At 35.9% G+C, this 20,062-nt stretch overlaps 1 protein-coding gene across 3 annotated transcripts in view; it reads right to left on the bottom strand.

Moving 5' to 3' along the window:
* The window catches only part of dlc1 (DLC1 Rho GTPase activating protein), a 117,567-nt gene extending 112,066 nt beyond the window's left edge, over window positions 1–5,501 (bottom strand). The window contains exons 1-3 of one of the 3 annotated variants that reach the window (XM_084104180.1): window positions 4,851–5,501; window positions 4,522–4,757; window positions 1,195–2,671 (exon numbers count right to left, since the gene is read on the bottom strand). In XM_084104180.1, the coding sequence (XP_083960306.1) occupies window positions 1,195–2,595 (1,401 nt within the window). In that variant the 5' untranslated portion in view covers window positions 2,596–2,671; window positions 4,522–4,757; window positions 4,851–5,501. Of the gene's footprint in view, window positions 1–1,194; window positions 2,672–3,851; window positions 3,951–4,521 lie in introns of those variants that run through there. The other 2 variants (XM_084104181.1, XM_084104182.1) reach the window with 2 other exon arrangements.
* Between the last annotated feature and the right edge of the window lie 14,561 nt (window positions 5,502–20,062).

The following is a 20,062-nucleotide window of genomic DNA, read 5'->3' as shown; positions in this document are numbered from 1 at the left end:
TATATATTCAAATAGAAAATGGTTATTTAACATTTTAATTATATTTAACAATATTACTGTTTTTGCTGTTTTTGATCTAACAAATGCAGCCTTGATTAAAAAAAAATAAAACATTAAAACATCTTAACAACCTCAATCTTTTGAATGGAAGTGCAACTGAACATTGTCATACTCTGCAAACGTATCTAACACTATGGTAATATGTTCTGAGTGGTTGACACGGCGTTGCTATGTGGTTGATAAGGTGTTCTGAGTGGTTGATAGTTGCTGGCTAGGTTGCTAGGCCATTCTGAATGGATACAGGTGGTTGCTTACTGACTGAAGTCAAACATGACCATTCCCATTTGTGTGAAATTGATATGACTTTGAGTTCCTACTTTTTCACTGTAAGTCTACACAATTTTTTTTCCCCCTCTTAATTTTATGCCAGGTGAGATTCAGGTGAAAATCGTAAGTCTGATATACAGTAGCTTAGAAAAGTAATGGCACACATCTCTTCAACAAGCTACAGTACATCATTTTTGTTACCAATCATGTTTGTAACACAAATTGGTTGGATGAATTGCCCTCCAAAGTTTAATACTTTTTTGAGTTTGGGTTTAAAAAACAAAACAAAAACCTACAGTACAGTATGAGCTGCGGTGTTCGCATGAGAGATGCAGGTTTGAAACAAGCCTGATCCCATTCCCGCTGTCTTCCACCCCATAACTTCTGGTCTGCCCTCTATGGTCTCTATAATAAGAACTTGCAAAAATACCCAAAAAGAAATAAATAAGAAACAGTCAATACAGTGTTTAATGCGAAACTAATTGAAATCTTGTGATGCATAAAATAGAATGACTTTTCGCCGATTTCATTTGTTTATTTGCATGCTTAATTGCTTTGTTACAGACAATTTATGTGGAAATTCCCACAGAATTTCCCATACTGACTGCCTGACCTTAATAAGCATGGCACATAATGGGAACAATCCCATAGGCACATTTTTTTTTTTTTTTTTTTTTTTATCTCTGCTCTTCTTTTTATTTTCCTTAAGTAAAAATAAAACTGAATGGAAAGTTATTGAAACCTGTCATAAAAGTTACATGATTTAAGAGGTTGACTATTTCAGTCCAAACAAAATCATACCTGTGTATATTATTGTTAACTCAAAAACACCATCAACAACAACAAAATATATGTAAAACATCTTACCTTCCTTGTACGAAGCTTGACAAGGGAACTTTCAGCTTTTGGGACTATCTCAGGTTCTTTGGCTGTATCTGTATTTTGATTTCTCTGAAGTTCCTCATAGAGTCCCTCAGGTTGAGGATCTCCTCTAGTTGTCTCCTTTAGCCTTGAGTTTTGATCCTCTGAGTTTGTCAAATTCTCACAGTTATTGGTGTTTGAGTCTGTACATGTTAACTGTTCTGGCTTCTCTGCCGATATCTGAGCAGAAGCATCATCTCCAGATTCAGGAAAGGACCCCTCATGGATGGTCTGGAGTTTTGAGGAGCAATCATGCCATGTCTCCATTGTGTCAGTTTTTCCAGATGGTTCCAGTTGAAAAGTTTCACAAGCAGGTGTTTTAAAACTTCCAACCTTTAACACCACATGATCAGAACATTTTAAAATGCCATCACCCTGATTTTCATTGTCTTGTAGACTTTGTGTCACTATGTGATGTTTGCACACTAGACTTGCTTTATTAGCATCTATGCTAGCTTCTGGAATGTGATGAGTTTCTTGAGAAGTTGATGATGATAAAAAGTTTGGGATCGTAGTTTCATCTGTGCATGAGCATTCAACTTTGCCATATGTTAAAATAGTCTGTTCAGACATTTCACAACATTGTCCTTCCACAATAATGTGTGGGTCAGCAGATTTCTGTTGTGAGTCAGAGATGGGAGGTTTATTAGTTATGTCTGTAATTCCGCTTGTGATACTCATGTGTTCAAGTAACATCTGACTACTCACAGTGACCTTCACTAATGATTCTGTATTTTCTACAGAAGTTCCACTTTTGGTAGAAGTCAGCTCAGAACAGTCAACTTTGACAGAATTGTTTAAGGAGATACGGTCCACCAACTCAGATGATAAATCATTCGTTCCCTCTGTTTGAGCCAATACTGTGGTAGTAGGCACAGAATGTGTCAGGCTATGGGGAGAAGATACTTTATCCTTGTTTAGTTCCTTATTATCTGGATCTCCATTGTGAGCTTGCGAATTTCCCGAAGCAGAACACTGCAATTCATCTTGATCTGCCACGTTGTCTGAAGGTAGCCTGCTATCTTGGTCACTCTTGTGCAGTGCTGTCTCATTGACAGTATCTCCAGGCATCAATGTTCGGCCCTTTGAACCATCGCAGTTAGGTTGAGATCCACCCTGAAACTTATGTACTATCTTCTCCATCCTTTTCATTCCATCTCCACTACCATTTTCAGGGCAGGATAAAGTCCAAGGCTGGTGATGACCACACTCGGGCATCGAGGCACACCTGCCACGCTGGTACCGCACATGGCAGCAGACCAAGTCTAGGTCATCATAGCTGTACTGTAATCCTGTGCGTGGGGTCACATGATCCTCCCAGCTTCTCTTATGAACGGCAACAGGCATGGCCAGATCCCTCTGCTAGCCCATAGAGCCTTATTATTACAACCCACGGAAAGCACAAAACCAGATACAGGTCCTTCTGCAGAGAAAGAGAGAATTTCTTACTTCATTGTCAAACACTTACAAGCAATCACACAATCTTTATATGCGAGAGAAATTAAAATGCCACGTGTAATGAATGCTATTGACATTGAATCTCAAGTGCTCTTAAACTTGTTTAGTCTGAAAAGTCTGTTCTATGTTACACTGAACTTATTTTGGATACAGAGATTATATATATATCAGGTCAAAAGTTTGGAAACATTACTATTTTTAATGTTTTTGAAAGAAGTTTCTTCTGCTCATCAAGCCTGCATTTATTTGATCAAAAATACAGAAAAAAATGTAATATTGTGAAATATTATTACAACTTATAATAATAGTTTTCTATTTGAATATACTTTAAAAAATCATTTATTCCTGTGATGCAAAGCTGAATTTTCAGCATCATTACTCCAGTCTTCAGTGTCACATGTGACATCCAGTCTATCACATGATCCTTTAGAAATCATTCTAATATTCTGATTTATTATGAGTGTTGGAAACAGTTCTGCTGCCTAATATATTTGATGAATAAAAGGTTAAAAAGAACTGCATTTATTCAAAATAAAAAATATTTTCTAATAATATAAATCTTCTTTACTATCACTTTTTATCAATTTAACACATCCTTGCTGAATAAAAGTATTGATTTATTTCAAAAAAGAAAGAAAAAAAAAATTACTGACCCCAAAGTACTGACCAGTAGTGTATATTGTTGTTACAAAAGATTTCTATATTTAAAATATTTGCTGCTTTTTTTTTTTTTTTTACTTTTTATTCATCAAAGTATCCTAAAAAATTATCACAGGTTATGAAAAAATATTAAGCAGCAGAACTGTTTCCAACTTTGATAATGAATCATCATATTAGAATGATTTCTAAAGGATCATGTGATAGACTGGAGTAATGATCCTGAAAATTCAGCTTTGCATCACAGAAATAAATGATAATTTAAAGTAATAAATTGAAAACCAATTATTTTAAATTGTAATAATATATCACAATATTACATTTTTTTCTGTATTTTTGATCAAATAAATGCAGGCTTGATGAGAAGAAGAAACTTCTTTCAAAAACATTAAAAATAGTAATGTTTCCAAACTTTTGACCTGTAATATTCAAAAGATTTCAAAAACTTCTGCATGAATCGTGAAAAAAAAAAGACAAATCACATTTACCCTTGCGCCAAGCATTGAGTCAGCCAAGCATTTCAGCAGACCCTCCACCCACTCAAAAGTACAGTAATGCTTCTCTACATTTTGCACAAGTCATTCTTCAGTGATTAGCCATCAATGACTGACTTCTTTTTTAAATTAGACCAGAAGGAAAGTCTCAAGATGGAAAGAAGTGCAGTAATAAAAGACCGTTGGGGGAAAACCACACAGCATGGTGAAATGGCAGAAGCTCTTGTAGTCCCTTAGGTCTGATAGATCTGCATGACGTCTATGTGAAGTCAGCGGTTAGCGGCGAGCGTTCAGAGAAGGTCCTAACCAGGACATTCCTCTCACATCTGGCTAGAAGTTACTCCCTCTGTGGAACATCTGGTCATGAAGTCCAGCCTGACAGAGCTCGGTTTCCTTTGCCAAGCGCTTTCGTGAATTATAAAATTTCGATAAAGACAGTTATCTTCATAAAGAAAGATAATCCTTAGTTGCTCACGTCACTGACATCCTGAACTTACTTTGTGCATGTTTGGTAATGTCTAAGTTTCAGTATTAGTCGGTAGTCCCTGCTAGAATAACTGAATATCCTAATTCGTATATAAACATCAAAAACATGACAGTAAGCCAGTGCAGTGGATATTTTTAAAGAGACTGATAAGCAGACGGACAGTCTAAATATTAGTACCTGAACGATTCTCCTCTTGTCCTCCTTTTCCTCTGGCCTTGTGAGGGTGTCACCCCGTGTTGGTACCGTTCGTCTGTGGCGATGGAGCGGTCAGTTACCCACTCTCCCCGTCGTGTGGTGAGCTCACCCTCTGACACAGCTAGCTCTGTTCTCAAGCCAGCCAGGACGTCAAGGTCATGTGTCTCCAGGGGTCAACAACTTCTCTGTGGTCCAAACAATTCCTGCTTTGAAGAGGTCTAAAGAGAAATACAGGAACATACACTGTATTAAATATTTCTCCAAGGTGATATATAGATATGAATCCAAGTTTGAAGCCTCTAGACTAGTACTTCAGTTCTGTTGATATATCAAATGTTCAGCTGTCAGAACGGCAACGCTCCTCTGCAATAAGCATCCCTAATTGGTTCTGCAACCAATTTGCGTTATTCCTTCAATAAAGCGGTTGGAAAGATGATGCAAGAACTCCACAAGAGGGAGGAGGACCAATCTCTCCCCAGACGTCTGGGGCGATCACTGATCTTGGTCAGTTCCTGTTGAAGCCTTTTCTCCCTGGTAGACACAAGGAGGAGGAGAAGAAAACAGAGACACGTGGAGCTTTGAAACGTGGAGAGCATGTTGTCATCTTGACGGTATTAGAAGTTTTTGCTTAAGATGACTGTTCTTTTTGTTTTTGACAGTCTCAAGTCACTGTTTCTCTTTCCCTCTCTCCTCCTCCATCTCTTGCTTTCTCAAATTCTCTTTTTAGAAACCAGCCTCTTCATATCCTCTATAATGTGCAGTTCTTCTGGAAACTGACAGTTGTATACTTTTCTTTCTCTCTCTCTCTCTCTCTCTCTCTCTCTCTCTCTCTCTCTCTCTCTCTCTCTCTCTCTCTCTCTCTCCTTTTCTTTCCCCCCTCTCTATTTCCGTGCTGTTCATAACATTTAATTCTTCCTATAAAATCGGCATGCCACATTCCCTTTTCTCTCACAGACATTCTCACACAGACACACACACACACACACACACACACACACTCTCTCTTTCCACGCCTCTCTCTGTGTGTGTATCAGTGTCTTAGCTGGGAAAAGCACTCTCCAGTTTTGATTAGAAGCAGACAGGGTACTGTGTAAAGGTTTGAGTCAGAGGGCCAAGTCAGATTGCAGTAATGCTTTGGCACTCAATTCTGATAACTAACACAACAACTCAAGCATTCTTCTTATGACTGTTGCAAGCATTTATCTAAGCTCAACTAACCACCCTTTACACAAGCATTGTTACAGTATAGCTAAAAGTCCAATGAACATAAAGGTAGTAAATGATTAGTAAACATTTATAAACATTTACAAATAATGAATAGTTTCAACTTTAGATCGAATACTGCAAAATAAAAAAAATAAAAAAATAAAAATAAATGATTTGTAATTATGTGTAAATATAGGGTGAATCCAGGTCAATTGAGACACTCTTTTGCAAATGAGATGACTGTCCATAAAGGTACTAAATGAAATAATGAATAGGTTCAAGATTGGGTTCTGCAAAAACATGAACAAATTAATGGTTTGTAAAAACAACAAATAAAGAATGTATTACCTTTACAGACTGGTTATGAGTTAATGAATGATATGTTAACATGAATAGTGTAAAATGTCTGTTAAGCATTATATAATGTTTGTTAACAATTTATTAATTTAAGCTTTAATCATTGTAAACCATCTGTCAAAATCATTTGTAGATTTTTAAAAAGTGCATGATTGTATGAATTGAAAGTTGACTGACATTTGTAAGCATTTCAATTTAAATAATGATCTGATAATCATTGTGTAATGTTTAATAAGTTCATTAGTAAACATTTGTATGTTTACTATCATACTCATATTTCTCATATGTGAATATATATTAACTAATGATCTGTTAAGCATAATTTAATGTTTGTTAGTGATTTATTAATGAAACTTATAATAAAGTGTTACCCATAATGGTAATTCTGTTGACTACAAGTAATGTTGCACCTACATGTCTACTCACTCTCATTAGAGTGATAGTATAATTGGTAGACTGGTAGGGTTAGAGTTAAGTTGGCATGTAGTTGCAAAGGATAGTCAGTAGAGTGTCTGTTGGGGAGCATCACAATAAAGAGTTAACAGATATTAAGCAGACAGTCTACTAATACTCTAAGTTAGTTGACATGTAGTTGCAAAGTTACTTTGAGTCAACAGAATGTTCAAAAGGGACCTTCAAAATAAACTGTTACCCTCAACACTTAGTATATACACTCAAAAAAATAACTCTTTGAATGAACATAAAAAAATCATGGAAATTATTTCCACATGATTAACTTGCTTTATTTCAGCATTATGCAATTCTGTTATTCCAATTTAATGTACTTACGCTGGGTCAACTTAATTTATTAAGGTTGATTCAACTTATTTACTATGGTTGGACACAGCTTAATTTAATAGTGTCAGCCCAACTAGTTTACTTAATTTGCATTCAACTTATGTGTTTGTTATTTTCATTCACCCATTCATATTTTATTTATTTTAGTGACACATAATTAAATGAATAGAGTATAGCTAGCTATTTGCTAGCAGTAGCACATATTAGCATCTTAAATGCTAAGATTTACATGCTCCTTCAACCAAAGCAGTTAAAAGTAACCAAATCAGTCCACAGCCAAACAAAATGCTCCACACTTCTCCACAATGGTAACCCACTGTATTTTAAATGGTTCTAATAATTCCAACGTAATTGAACATTAAACACAATTACACACTATCAAGTCTTCAACCATATGCAAAGCATGCTGGGAACTAACAAGCACTGCCCAGTTTCAGTTAATGCAACACAAATCATTCATGTAAACCAACACAAACGGATTAAGTAAACTTAAATTTTACATATTAAGCAGATTGAACACAATCAAATTAAGTTAGGGCAAAATGGCAGTTGGCGTCGCACTATACTGCCACCCTCTGGATGTAAAAATTTTTTTACTTAACATAAATGGTTTGTGTTTAGACAACACTTTAGGATTTTGTACTGTTAAGTTGAGACATAATTACGTGGACCTTAATAGAAAAAAACATTTCAATTCAACAAACACAATTATTATAAGTAAACTAAATATAATTATGTAAAGTGTACAACCTTCCTAGTTCATTTTTTTGAGTATATACTAAATATAGGATATTCCTTGAATCATACATCAACAGGAGAATAAAATTAATACTTGTATTTAAAAAATAAAATACTAGTTCATTTATCAAAACAATGTAATACAAACAGTTCGAACCATGTTCTCTTAGACCTCTGTATGTTGACCCCTTTACCAACCCTTAAACCTACTTGTACCACCAAACCTGTCCCTAACCTTACCCATACCCGTATCAAACCTCAATAGCAGCAAAAGTGTTTTGCAGTATAACATGAACACAATAAATACACTGCACCTAACAATTATTATTATTATTATTATTATTTTGTTGTAAGTACACAGTAAAGACACCTAATATAAAGTAAGACCAGCCACTCTAATATTGTTCAGTTTTCTCTTGAACATCCAGTTCACTTGTAGCTAAACACCTTTTTGCATTTGTAAATGTAAAAATGCATTAGTACACAAGTATTTTAATTTACATTAAATAATTATCCGTTAAACATTATATAATGTTTGTTAATTATTTATTAATAAAAGTTATTATAAAGTGTTATAAACACTTTTAACTCTATAATAATAATAATAATAATTGGCTCAAACCTCCTTACACAAATACTTAAAATATTGATAAAATAATTATTACCGTTATTATAGTTTATTATTGTTGTTTTTGTTGATATTATATAATTATTATAGACTTTATATAAAATTACTGTTTTTCTTATTATATTAGCATAAACATCCTTTACACAAGTACTTTCTAAAATTAAACAAATAACAACAATAATTATTATTATTAGTTATTTTTTAAGAGGTCTTAAAAAAAATCACTAGAACTGTTATAGCCAGGATTGCTTGAGGGACATTTTTCTCCATATCTTGGAAAAGGGCCATGTCAAATCTCTTTGACAGTGGCTTGCTTGTTCTTGGGCAGCTTCAAAATAGGTATAGTGCATTTCACTATGTGAGTCGGGTATTTATTACCTAATATAGACATGTTTCTTGATGGTCACCCTCTCTCTCTCTCTCTCTCTCTCACTCTCGATTTGTTGTTTAAAGGGAAAGGACTTGGAACCCATACAGAGGAAATGGAGGTTCACACTGACAGCCTTTTGCAGTGGCAAACCGACCGGAAGTCATTCTCTTTCAATGGGGGTTTGCAATTTCCTGCAACAGTGATTGTTGGTGACATGAGTGTGTCCAGCAACACAACACAGTTTAGAAAAGCGTAACCATATGCAAATTAATCTAGACAAGACAGAGTATTAATGTTAATATTATGATTTAAACAAAAAAAGAAGAAGAAATATTCTGTCATAATGTACCACCCTCATGTTGGTAACCAACCCATTTTGGTTTCCATTTAAAAAAAAAAAAAAAAAAATGAGACATTTCTCAAACTATCTTCATTTATGTTCCACACACGAATGACATGAGGGTGAGTAAATGATGACAGAATTAAATTTGTTTGGGTAAACTTTGCCTTGAACTGTATGATTTGTTTCTAGCCACATGCAACAATATAGTCCACCCATTCATTCGTCTATTCATCCATCTTCCTAGTGTTATTCCTGCTTATTTGCCGATCCGCTTCACACACACACATTTGATTTGGCACAGGTTTTGTGCCGCATCACATGCAACATATATATATATATATATATATATATATACACACACACTTGAAAACCATGCCACATGGTTGGCATTCTGAATGAGTGATCCATATATTGATACTCGTTCATCTTATTCATGATGTATTACACACAGCAGGAGTTTATATCTAAAAACTTTCCTCTGTAAAATATTCATATTTCGCAGCAAGAAAATGGATTTCTTGTCAAAATAAAATGACAATGTATTTTGACTAGAAATCCCATTTATTATCATACATTCAATAAAGCCAATAACTCAGCTCACCATAAACCATTTTTTTCAGTGGCTTTCAAAATGTTGTGAGGAAAAAAAAATGACTTTGGCAAATGTTGGGGACATTGCACCCTTCCCAACTGCAAATTACGCCTATGGAAATACAAAAATCTTCTAAGCAGTCAAATAATATGAGTTACATATTAATGCTATTAATAATAATATTAATAGTACTTTAGATATGTAATGTCAAATGCTCTTTTGAAATTTCTACCCATCAAAGAACCCCTAAAACAGCAGATTAGAATGATTTCTGAAGGATCATGTGACACTGAAGATTGGAGTAAAAAGGCTGAAAATTCAGCTTTGACATCACAGAAATTAATTACATTTTAAAATATATTCAAATAGAAAACAGTTATTTCAACTATTTTTAATTTTACCACGCAACACAGGCTCATTGAAAAACGTACCTGTGGCAACATTTTAGCAAAATGTTCATATCTCTGCAGTTTCTAACAGAAATGAACAATAGAGGCAGTAAAACAGCAAGCACTTTTAATCGTTTTTTACACACCATTATGATTACAGGGCAGATTATGGATTAACGCAACACCAAAGATTCTTTTGTACCTTAAAATAATGTTTCCAAAATCGTTTCAGTGGTTCATCAAGTCGTAACAGGGTGAACGGCACTTCTGCATTCGCTTTGCGACCCTCTATCGGCTATAACCGCACTATGCAAGTTTGCCAGATCGGGTTAGCAGATCTGTAGTTCGAATGAGACATAAGAAACTACAAATTTGACTTGCTTTACGGCAAGCGTTACAATAGCAAAAAAAAATAGCAAGCAATGCCATTATTTCGTTTTTCTTCGTTTCTGATGTCTCAATACATCATACTTTCATAAAATCATGCAACATACTCTACCTTGTCTGTGGACATCGTTATTTCCAAAGCCGGTGTTGGATAAACAAATAGCCTGCGTGCGACGGTAGGCTGCGGTAGGCTAAATTATTTACGACAGCAGTAATGGACAATTCCGCTTCCAACCTATAGGGGGACCGAAGAGGAAAAGTGCTTTGGTGTTGCTTTAATAAAGACTTTTCACGCGGCTCTTAGCAAAATCTTGTGACCTCAAAACACTTTTTACCATAGTGCATGATTTGTAAACTAATACATTTTAGAGTTTGCATCACTTAACCAGCTCCATATTTTCGGTTTTACCGAAATACTAAGCTTGCTCGGTAGGTCAGCTTGTAGTTGTAGTCTACTTATGATGCGGATAACTCGGTTATGAATCCTGTGGAAAACGAGTCACGCTCAAATGTCATGTTAACAATTGTGTTTTTATGTTACATTTGCATTTGTTTACACTATTCAATTTAGAACTGCGGTGATACAAACTCCATCTAAAACGTTGCCATATTCACGTTCCTCTGTTCCGGAAAAAAATAAACACGCTTTTAGCGCCACTCACTGGACATTTCACTTTGAAACGTGCAACAAAAATCTTGCCACAGGTACGTTTTTCTAAAATAAAGAGATCTTTGGATCTCTGTATCTGTCACATTCTTTTTGCCCATCACATTCAAACTGACTTTCTGTGGACCTAAGATATGCTTCACCACATATGGAATGATTGTGCGGGAAACTGACAAAACTGAAATGCAGACAATAAAACCCCCAAACGGACAAACCCCCTGTCACACGGCCTTCTGTTTGTATAGCCAAAACCATCCTTTCACTCACTCCATGATAGTTAAGCAAATTGATTTTGAGTACACTCACAAGCTCCCAGATAGAAGCCTTGTGTGTGGTGTGTGTGTGGGAGGTTGTTTGAATGAGTTGTTCATGGGAAAACTGTACTGTCCTATTTCTAACTGCTATTCCTGCTCCTCTGACCAGAGGCCAAACATCACATGAACTCATGACAAAGTAGGTCTAGATCAGACTGTGACCAAGATAGTGTGTGTGTGTGTGTGTGTGGCTTGGTAAACCCTATGGGGACATTTTTTGGTCCCCATGAAGTGATGTTTTTGAAAATGTGGAAATGCAGAAAGTTTTCTCTGATGGGTACTGTAGGTTTAGGGGATATAATATACAGTTTGTACAGTATTAAAATCCTAATTCCCCCCCCAAAAAACATGGAAACCCAATATGTATGTGTGACTCAGTTTCTCCACTAAGAACATTTACAATATTCAGCTTCATTATCCAATTTTCCGTTCTGACCAACTGTTATTTCCTAAAACATTGAAAATCATAATACCTTGATACATGAACAGCTCATGCATACTATAAAAAAAGTCTGAGTCTGAGCTGTATTCATCATTTGAGATTAAGCTATACTGTTATTTAACTATGAGTAATAGAAAATGTGCATTTATATGAAAGACCTGTCATCTTTGCTACAAAATGCCAAAACACACCCACACTCGCTCCTCCAGAGCGGAAGCATGCCCATTTAGGACCATGAGAGTTCCGCTCTCACATTACAGCATCATTAATCACATGACTCTGGATAAAGAATGAGCCATTCATGAAGTACTCAGAAGTCCCATCTGGTCTGCCCTGTGCTCCATAAGCATTGCTCAGAGTGTCCAGAGGAAATGCTCCCACATTCCTGTGTCCTATAGTTTATTATTGGTGGACGGTCAGTTTAACTTGAGGTGGACACGTGGGGCTGCTGGAAAGTTTTGCTCGCTTGAAGGGTAAAGTGAAAAAGTTGTCAACTTCATATCTGATGCAAATGTCAGACAACTGCTTACTAAGATAGAAGACAAACGGTTCCATCATTTACATGCAAAGTGGGAGGAGGTAGATCAGGTACAACTGTGCATATCCATCAAAAGTTTTTGTGAACTTCAGTTTTCTAAATACAAATCCAGACCAAGAATAGGAAAACTAATAATAAGTAGAAAAAGAAGAAGCAGGATCCAACTTTTTATTTTGTTAAAGCTAAAACAGAAATTGACATTTTATTTTTTAAATAAATATTAGGGCAGCAAAAAAAAATAAAAAAAAATAATTAGCAACTAATTAATGTCTTCCATTTATTTAAAAAAATCAATATGTAATGTATGACAAAATGGGATATGTAAAACTCCATACCATTATATCAATCTAAATGCAGTTATAAATAACATTTTATTTTCTCAAAATTTTAAAGTTTAGTTTACAAGGGAATCGTGATAATTAATTAACAACATTACTACTACTACTACTACTACTACTACTACTACTAATAATAATATATAATAGGTCCAGTTTTTAAATCTATAAAACAGAAATGTACTATTTTAATTTAAAATAAAAATGTTAGGTATCAATTTAAGGGCAGTGAAAACATTAATTAGTAGGTAATTAATGGCATCAGTTTCATAAAAAAATATTAATAAAAAAACAAAAACAATACGTAATTATAAAATGGGATATGTAAAGACCCCATCCATTCACATCAAACTCAATGCAGTTATAAGTAAAATATTTTGTATTTCTAACATTTTTGTAATTAACGGCTTTGGCTTTTAAAAAAACAAAACAATAATACTGATTTTAATTCAATTAAAAATAAGATCAAATTAATGATAACACATAAGTCAAGTACAATAGGAGCAGCACAACAAATTTATGGTTTAGTGTTGAAGCTGCTTTATATGCATATAGTAATATCTAAATGTGTGTTTTGTATGCTAAGTACGTTTTATATTGTCGCCTTCCTAAAATAATTGCCTAAGTCATTTTTTGACAAAAAATATGTTTTTGCATAAGTCATCTCCTCATGATGCTGGCCACCTCTCGGAAAATCGCCCACATCCTCAGTTGCACAGATCATGCAGTCCTACCCGTGTAGTATATTGGCCTATGTCAAGAGTGTGACTTAGGCCGTTTTATTTTGCCTAAGTCAAAAGACAATGAGACTTAGGCAATTTTACAAGCTTTTCAAGATGGCAGCTGCATCAAGAAGAACGAAAATCTACTCAACCTCAATTATTGGTTCAGTTTTTTGTGTTTTCTGAGAAACCTGAAAAAATTACTTGGGCAATTATTTTAGGAAGGTGAAGATATGTTAAGCTTACAACTCAGTTTTTAATTAAGATGTAAATCTTCCAGTAGATATACAACAGTTAAACTGACATAAAAGCAAAGTTTGACCAGGGATAAGAGTCGATCCCAGAGCTTACCAGTGTGTTCTTTGGCAACATGGACCCCCTACATTGAGCTTTAAATTGATTGTTTGAGCCTGGAGATCAGGACCACAACTATATGCAATAACCACCATATCCTGTTCTCACGATCTCTGCTCAAGGCTGACCCCCAAACACACACACTTGGGCCTTTGACAAAGCACTCGATTGAGCACTGAGCTTTTCTCTGCCTTTACAGTTCTGGATGACGATCCATTTTCAAGTTCAATGGTGACAGTGCTTGACTTCTCGGATGCTTGGATTTATTCCAGAGTTGTATGCTCTTGTATTCTCTCTGCACGATGGCCTTCACTGCCCCCGCACTGATCTCTTTTTTTTTTCTAAACCGTTACCAACTTTGATTAAATCGCTCTGTCCTCTTTGGGTAATTATGTTTTTAATGGGAATTTAAATTGAGTTAAAATTGTTCATCCCCTTGAATGTTTCTCATTATTCATCTTAAATTAATAATTGTTTTTCAATGTTTTCACTTTCATTCTTTTCAGACTCAATTTACCAATTTCATGTGATTACACTTGCATTTGCTTTCAGAACACAATGTAGCATTATGACTGCTTTTCCAAATGTGTGCATATTGAAATGTATTTTTTGGTTGAATTATTAATATGCACTAGTGCACTATACTATTTGTTTCAATATGACATACAAATCGATTCAGTCATGTGACTAAAGCCTGAATGTAATTAAACTAAATTAAATTAAATAATGAAAGATTAAATATTTGTTTTGTTTCAGAATTTGGCAAAGTTATTGAGAAGGTAATAGACTGAATATGCCAAATCACTAGTCATTAAACACTGATCATGTTTCTGTTTCTCTATAATGTTCTTTAGGAAAACACAGTTATTTGAGATTTAGAGGAATGTTATGGTGGCTCTTTCTGCATAGTAAAAAACAAACAAACAAAAAACATCCAAACAATCGTAATTTTTTTTTTTGCCTTTTGCCTTGGTCCGGTCAACGTTATCTCACGACCAATTCGTATGAGTGAGTACGAGGTGGCAAATTCGTACAACCTCACCCCAGTGATGGGTAGGTTTAGGGGCGGAGTCAGGGGTAGGTTATTCGTACGAATTCATACGAACTGGGCAACTCGTAAAATATGTAAGATTTAGCAAAAAAACGTACGAGTGAGGTCGTACGAATTAGCCACCTCGTAAAATACGTACGAAATGCCGTGAGATCGGGTTAGTCCTGTAAATATCCACTTAGCAACAACCTAACAACCATTCAAAACACTCTAGCAACCACATTTGATGCTCTAGCAACCAGCCACAACACCCAAGCATCACGGCAGTGAGTTTTGTACACATAAGCACCACTCACATTTTCTTCAGATAATGCAAAAACCTAGTCATCTCTCTAAACTTGCTGAGCTTTGGATCTTTAGTTGGTGGATGTCAGGTAAATGTGCTCTACCATTCATCATCATTACTGTGAGAGTGTTTGCAAGAAAGGGGGCGAGGGATTCTGTTTGACTGATGTTCTAGTGAGTGATGAAGTGTGAGAAGGGGAAGGCAAATGTCAGTGTTTTCCTGCGTTGTGTAGAAAGGGGCATCATTGGTCATTAGATGTGGGCAGCTCTCCTCCTGCTCATTAACCGCAATAACACCTCTCAAAGATTCGTTTTTTTAGACAAGTCTGTTTTAATTAGGACCGATCTCTCTCTCTCTTGCTCCATTTATTTCCGTCCCCACCACTCGCTCACCTATATTTTCCTGTGCGGTGGAGTCTGGAGCGTTGGGTGGCCCATGTGGTTTGATGCACTGACCCAAAGCAGAAACAGTGTCATAGCGCTTTTAAAGAAATGTCTTTGAGATGCCCACAGACCACATAATCACACCTCATGGCACAAACAGGAACAAATGTGTATCTCTGCGATGTCTTGTCTTGATAACACTGTGAAAAGGGAACAGTCACAGCAGATCAGCTGTATCTAAAGAGTTCACCGTTAAATTAAAGTTCTGTCATCATTTACTCACCATCATGATGTTCCAAACCTGCATGACTTACCTTTTTTTTTTCTGTGGAAACAAGATACTATGCAAAATAGTGCTGCTCTTTTCATTCAATAACTAGTGGCTGTCAAGCTTTAAAAAATGTCAAAGAACACTGTTAAAGGATCATAAAAAGTAGTCCATATGATATTTGAAGTCTTCTAAAGTCACATGGAAGCTTTGCATGAGGAACATACTGAAATTTAAGAGGTCATTTGCCATATATCTACATTCTGATTTGCAATTCTACACATTCAAATTTGTAACATCATGATTGGTTATGATAAAAGAGCCAATTGCGTTTGGCATCATTGTCCTCAAATTTGTATTCTGGTGAAATATTTTTTTATGAAGTATGCGTTTTATTGCAACCTGAGAGGGTGAGGCTGTGTGTGTGTGAGAAAAAAGAATAAAGTGAGGATCTTGGTCATCCTCACTCTTAGGCCAGTTTGAGAGTCAAGACTTGGTTTTAGGTATAAGGTTATAATTATAGATTAAGGGTAGGGTTAGAGTAAGGGTTTGGGTTAAGCCGGGGACACACTTAACAACTTGCTGAAACATTCTAAGCCTGAACTGTACACACTGTTTCCAACGACTGGATCAGATTTTGAACACCGACTGAACGCAACTGTCACTGACTCTGCGCGTTTGGGCATGATCAGTTGAAAGTATCAAATTACATTCCTAATCGGTCTTGCAGTCGTTAAGTGTGTCCCCGGCTTTAGGCTCTTATGGCTTGGCTCCAAAGAACGGTACGGTACGCAATTTTTTTCCGTTTCGATTGTCAGAAGTTGTGAATGGTACCAAAATACCGAGCACTATTTTGGGACCCTTCTGTTGGGGTACCTAGCACAGTAGTCTGGTAAAGGGTGGAGCTAGAGTCACTGCAGAACGTTGTTGACAGAGAATTGTCACTTGCGTGTGCTTTTTCGGCTGTGTTTTTCCATGCAGCCTGCAGCCTTTGCTCAAACAAAGCTTGTCTTCTTCTTGTGACAAACAGCCACATGCCGAGAAGCAAGAACAAGATCTGCTGTGTGTCCTTCATTGTTGTCAACTGTGTCGCTTTCTTCTTCGCGCGAGAATGACGTCAATCTCTACTTTCCGCCATACACCACACCTATCAAGTAAGGGTACTGTTGGAGGTGGAAACGCAAGCCAGATCAGTGATTACTGTCCCGAATCGTACTGTATTGTACTGTACTGTACTGCTTGGTGGAAACAAGCCATAAGTTATGATGGGTAGGGTTGGGTAGGGAGCTAGAGATTGCATTTTGTCACTGAATGTCCTTACAAAGATAGATGTACAAGTGTTTGTGTGTACTTGTTTAACCTACTGTACATTGTGATGATCAAATATCCCCACAAGGACAGTAAAACCTGAGATCACCTACATTGTGGGGACCCCCCAATGAGACACATGGATAAATAAACATAGGCTACTAAATGATATTTATTTGAAAATGTAAAAATGCAAAAAGGTTTTTGTGATAAAACAGTTTGTACAGTATAAAAATCATTATGTATGGAGAGTCCCCACAAAGATACCGAAACCTAACGTGTGTGTGTTTAATTCATGTTTTTAATTTTTATTCTTTTTTTTAATTCACAAGTAGAAATTCCAGTAACACTTAATAATGTTCCATTTGTTAACATTAGTTAACAGTTAACATGAACTAACACTAAAATATTTCTAAAGCATTTATTAATATTAATCAATGTTCATTTCAACATTTACTAATATTAAAATCAAACGTTTTACCTGTTTGCTAGCATTAACTAACAATGAACAGTTGAATGGTAACAAAAATGAATAAATACTGTTACAAGTGAATTGTTAATAAATCAACTGTTGTTAACAAATGGAACCTTATTGTAAAGTTTTACTGAAAATTCTACCTGATAAAATATTTTAGAGTTTGGCATAATAGAAATTAATATTCATCATAAAATTTTCAGTGGCTTGTTAAGATTGTATTAATTTACATGAGTTTTTCAGATCTAGAAAAACAACACCTTTAAAATGAGTTGTTGGGCGGTGAATTAAGATAAGAAATAAGTTGATTTTTAGCTGTTTTAATGGTTTCAGCTAGTCTTTCTGATGGCCTGTTTGTGTTCATCCCCCTCCAGAAACACCACACCTGTCTGTCCAAAGAGCTATTCATCTCTCTTTCTCCCCCTCTATTCATTCATTCTGTGTTCATCTCATTCACTCTCTCCCATCAATAACATTACAAGAAACACAATTACCAGACACTCAAGCCTTCTAATGTTCTTCTAAAAAGAGCTAAGGTGATTTGGGCTGCTTATATTCCTCCCTTGATGAAGGCAGTAAGCTCCCATCTGCAACTGATGAGCACAATCAGCCAATCAGAACCGTGAAAATCATGACTGGCAGGAGTGGGCGGGTATTGCTGGACTGAGACCATATGTTGGTAATGAGTTTTTCTTTCCAGCATTTCTCCCTAAAAAATAAAAAAAGATTAAAAAAGAAAGGAATAATACAAAAGAAGCTGTAAATAAATAACACCACCAAAAAGTTGTTGATGAGTTTGTCCGCCTGGATACACAAAGTAGGTCAGTTGGAGGTGGGTTTGCCCACAGCGTACCTCATTAACATGCTGTGTGTTTGTCTTTTAGACTGGTTGAACTTGTTACAATTAATAGTAACAGGGCTTCATAAGGAGGGGGTGTCACAACAGATGGTTTGATCTATTTTGTGCTTGCACTGCTGATGAACAAGTGTTCTAAACCCTTTTATTAATGTATTAAATGTCTTGAATGGCAAATTACTATCAGCTCATACAGCAGGTTGTTTCCTTCAACGTGTAATCTGGGATTTGAATATGTTATGCATCACATTTTGTAGTGAACAATAGCTAATGGCCATTTACAGTACAAAATGCACAATGACTACTTCTTGCATATTACATGAATTCTTTTCTCACTTAAACACAATTAGTGCCAAAACTCCATGTACCTACAGGCCAATTTGCAAGTGTACATGCTTCTTTCAAAACAGTTTAACATTATTTTAAAACCTAACATAATACAAAACCGAATAAGACAGACAGCAACTTAATTGTAAAACGTAATTGTTGGTTCAGTGTGTTTGAGTGCTCATTGTTACAATTACACAGCAAAAGTTCAGTGACATTTTTATTTGTGCATGGTAGAAAGCAAATACTGATACTGACATGATGACATACAATAAATATGGAAAATTGAACTACACGATTGAGGGAGCAGGCTACACAGTGAACTCCGAGAAAACGCTACGCTTGAGCAAACAGTTTGTGAATAGGCCACTACAAATGATGGCCGTGAAAGAGACTGTGAAAGCATTGAATGGGATATGTTTAGTTGGGCAATAGCATAGGCTACTATTACACAGGAGAGATAACGTTAAGCGCACCAGAATAAAATATAATATTCAGAAATAAACAGTGTAGCTGATTTACAGATTCAGTGAACATCCACAAATGAATAAGCGCGACGATTCAGGGAGTAGGCTACAAAGTGAACTCCGAGAAAACGCTACTTAAGCTCCACTGCTTTCTTCGACCCTCTCTGTCTCTGGTCAGTGCAGTGTGAGAGGGGGAGTGGTCAGTGGCTAGAGCGGCAAAAGCCAATGTGTGCTTATTTTAACGATATATTTAACTATATCTTTTGCATTTCTAATCCAAACAACGTCAAACTTGGCACTGCACTTACCCGTGCCTGTAGCAAGACACCTGTCAAGTTTGAAATCCCTTGGACTAACGGTTTGAGAGATATGCAAATAACAGACACACACACACACAGACAAAAAGACGTTCCTGTAATTTATAGATAGATAATATTCAGAAGTAAACAGTGTAGTTGACTTACAGATTCAGTTAACATCAACAGATGAATAAGCGTGACGATTCAGGGAGCAGGCAACACAGTGAACTCCGAAAAAACGCTACGCTTGAGCAAACAGTTTGTGAATAGGCTACTACAAATGATGGCCGTGAATAAAATATAATATTCAGAAGTAAACAGTGTAGCTGACTTAAAGGGGACATATCATGCTAAATCCACTTTTTTAGCCCTTAAATGCATTTTGTTGTATATTTGGAGTGTTTAGAAGTACAGAAAAGTTGAAATTATTCTCTTCAGGTGCTTCGTTGATATCTTTATATTCTGTTTTGGTCATATTTTTCAACCTGTTCCGATTTTTCTGTTATCTATGACGTTTTTTGAACTATTACGTCACAGTATTTGCAGCGGAACTGCCAAATAAGGACATTGACTTCCGGCCCAACACTTCGAGTAATCCGCCATTTTTATTTCTCGCTGCAATT

Source organism: Abramis brama (assembly GCF_963993115.1).
Source record: "Abramis brama genome assembly, chromosome: 2".
Lineage (NCBI taxonomy): Eukaryota > Metazoa > Chordata > Actinopteri > Cypriniformes > Leuciscidae > Abramis > Abramis brama.
The sequence above is the reverse complement of the archived record's forward strand: the minus strand, read 5'-3'. Positions and strand labels throughout refer to the sequence as shown.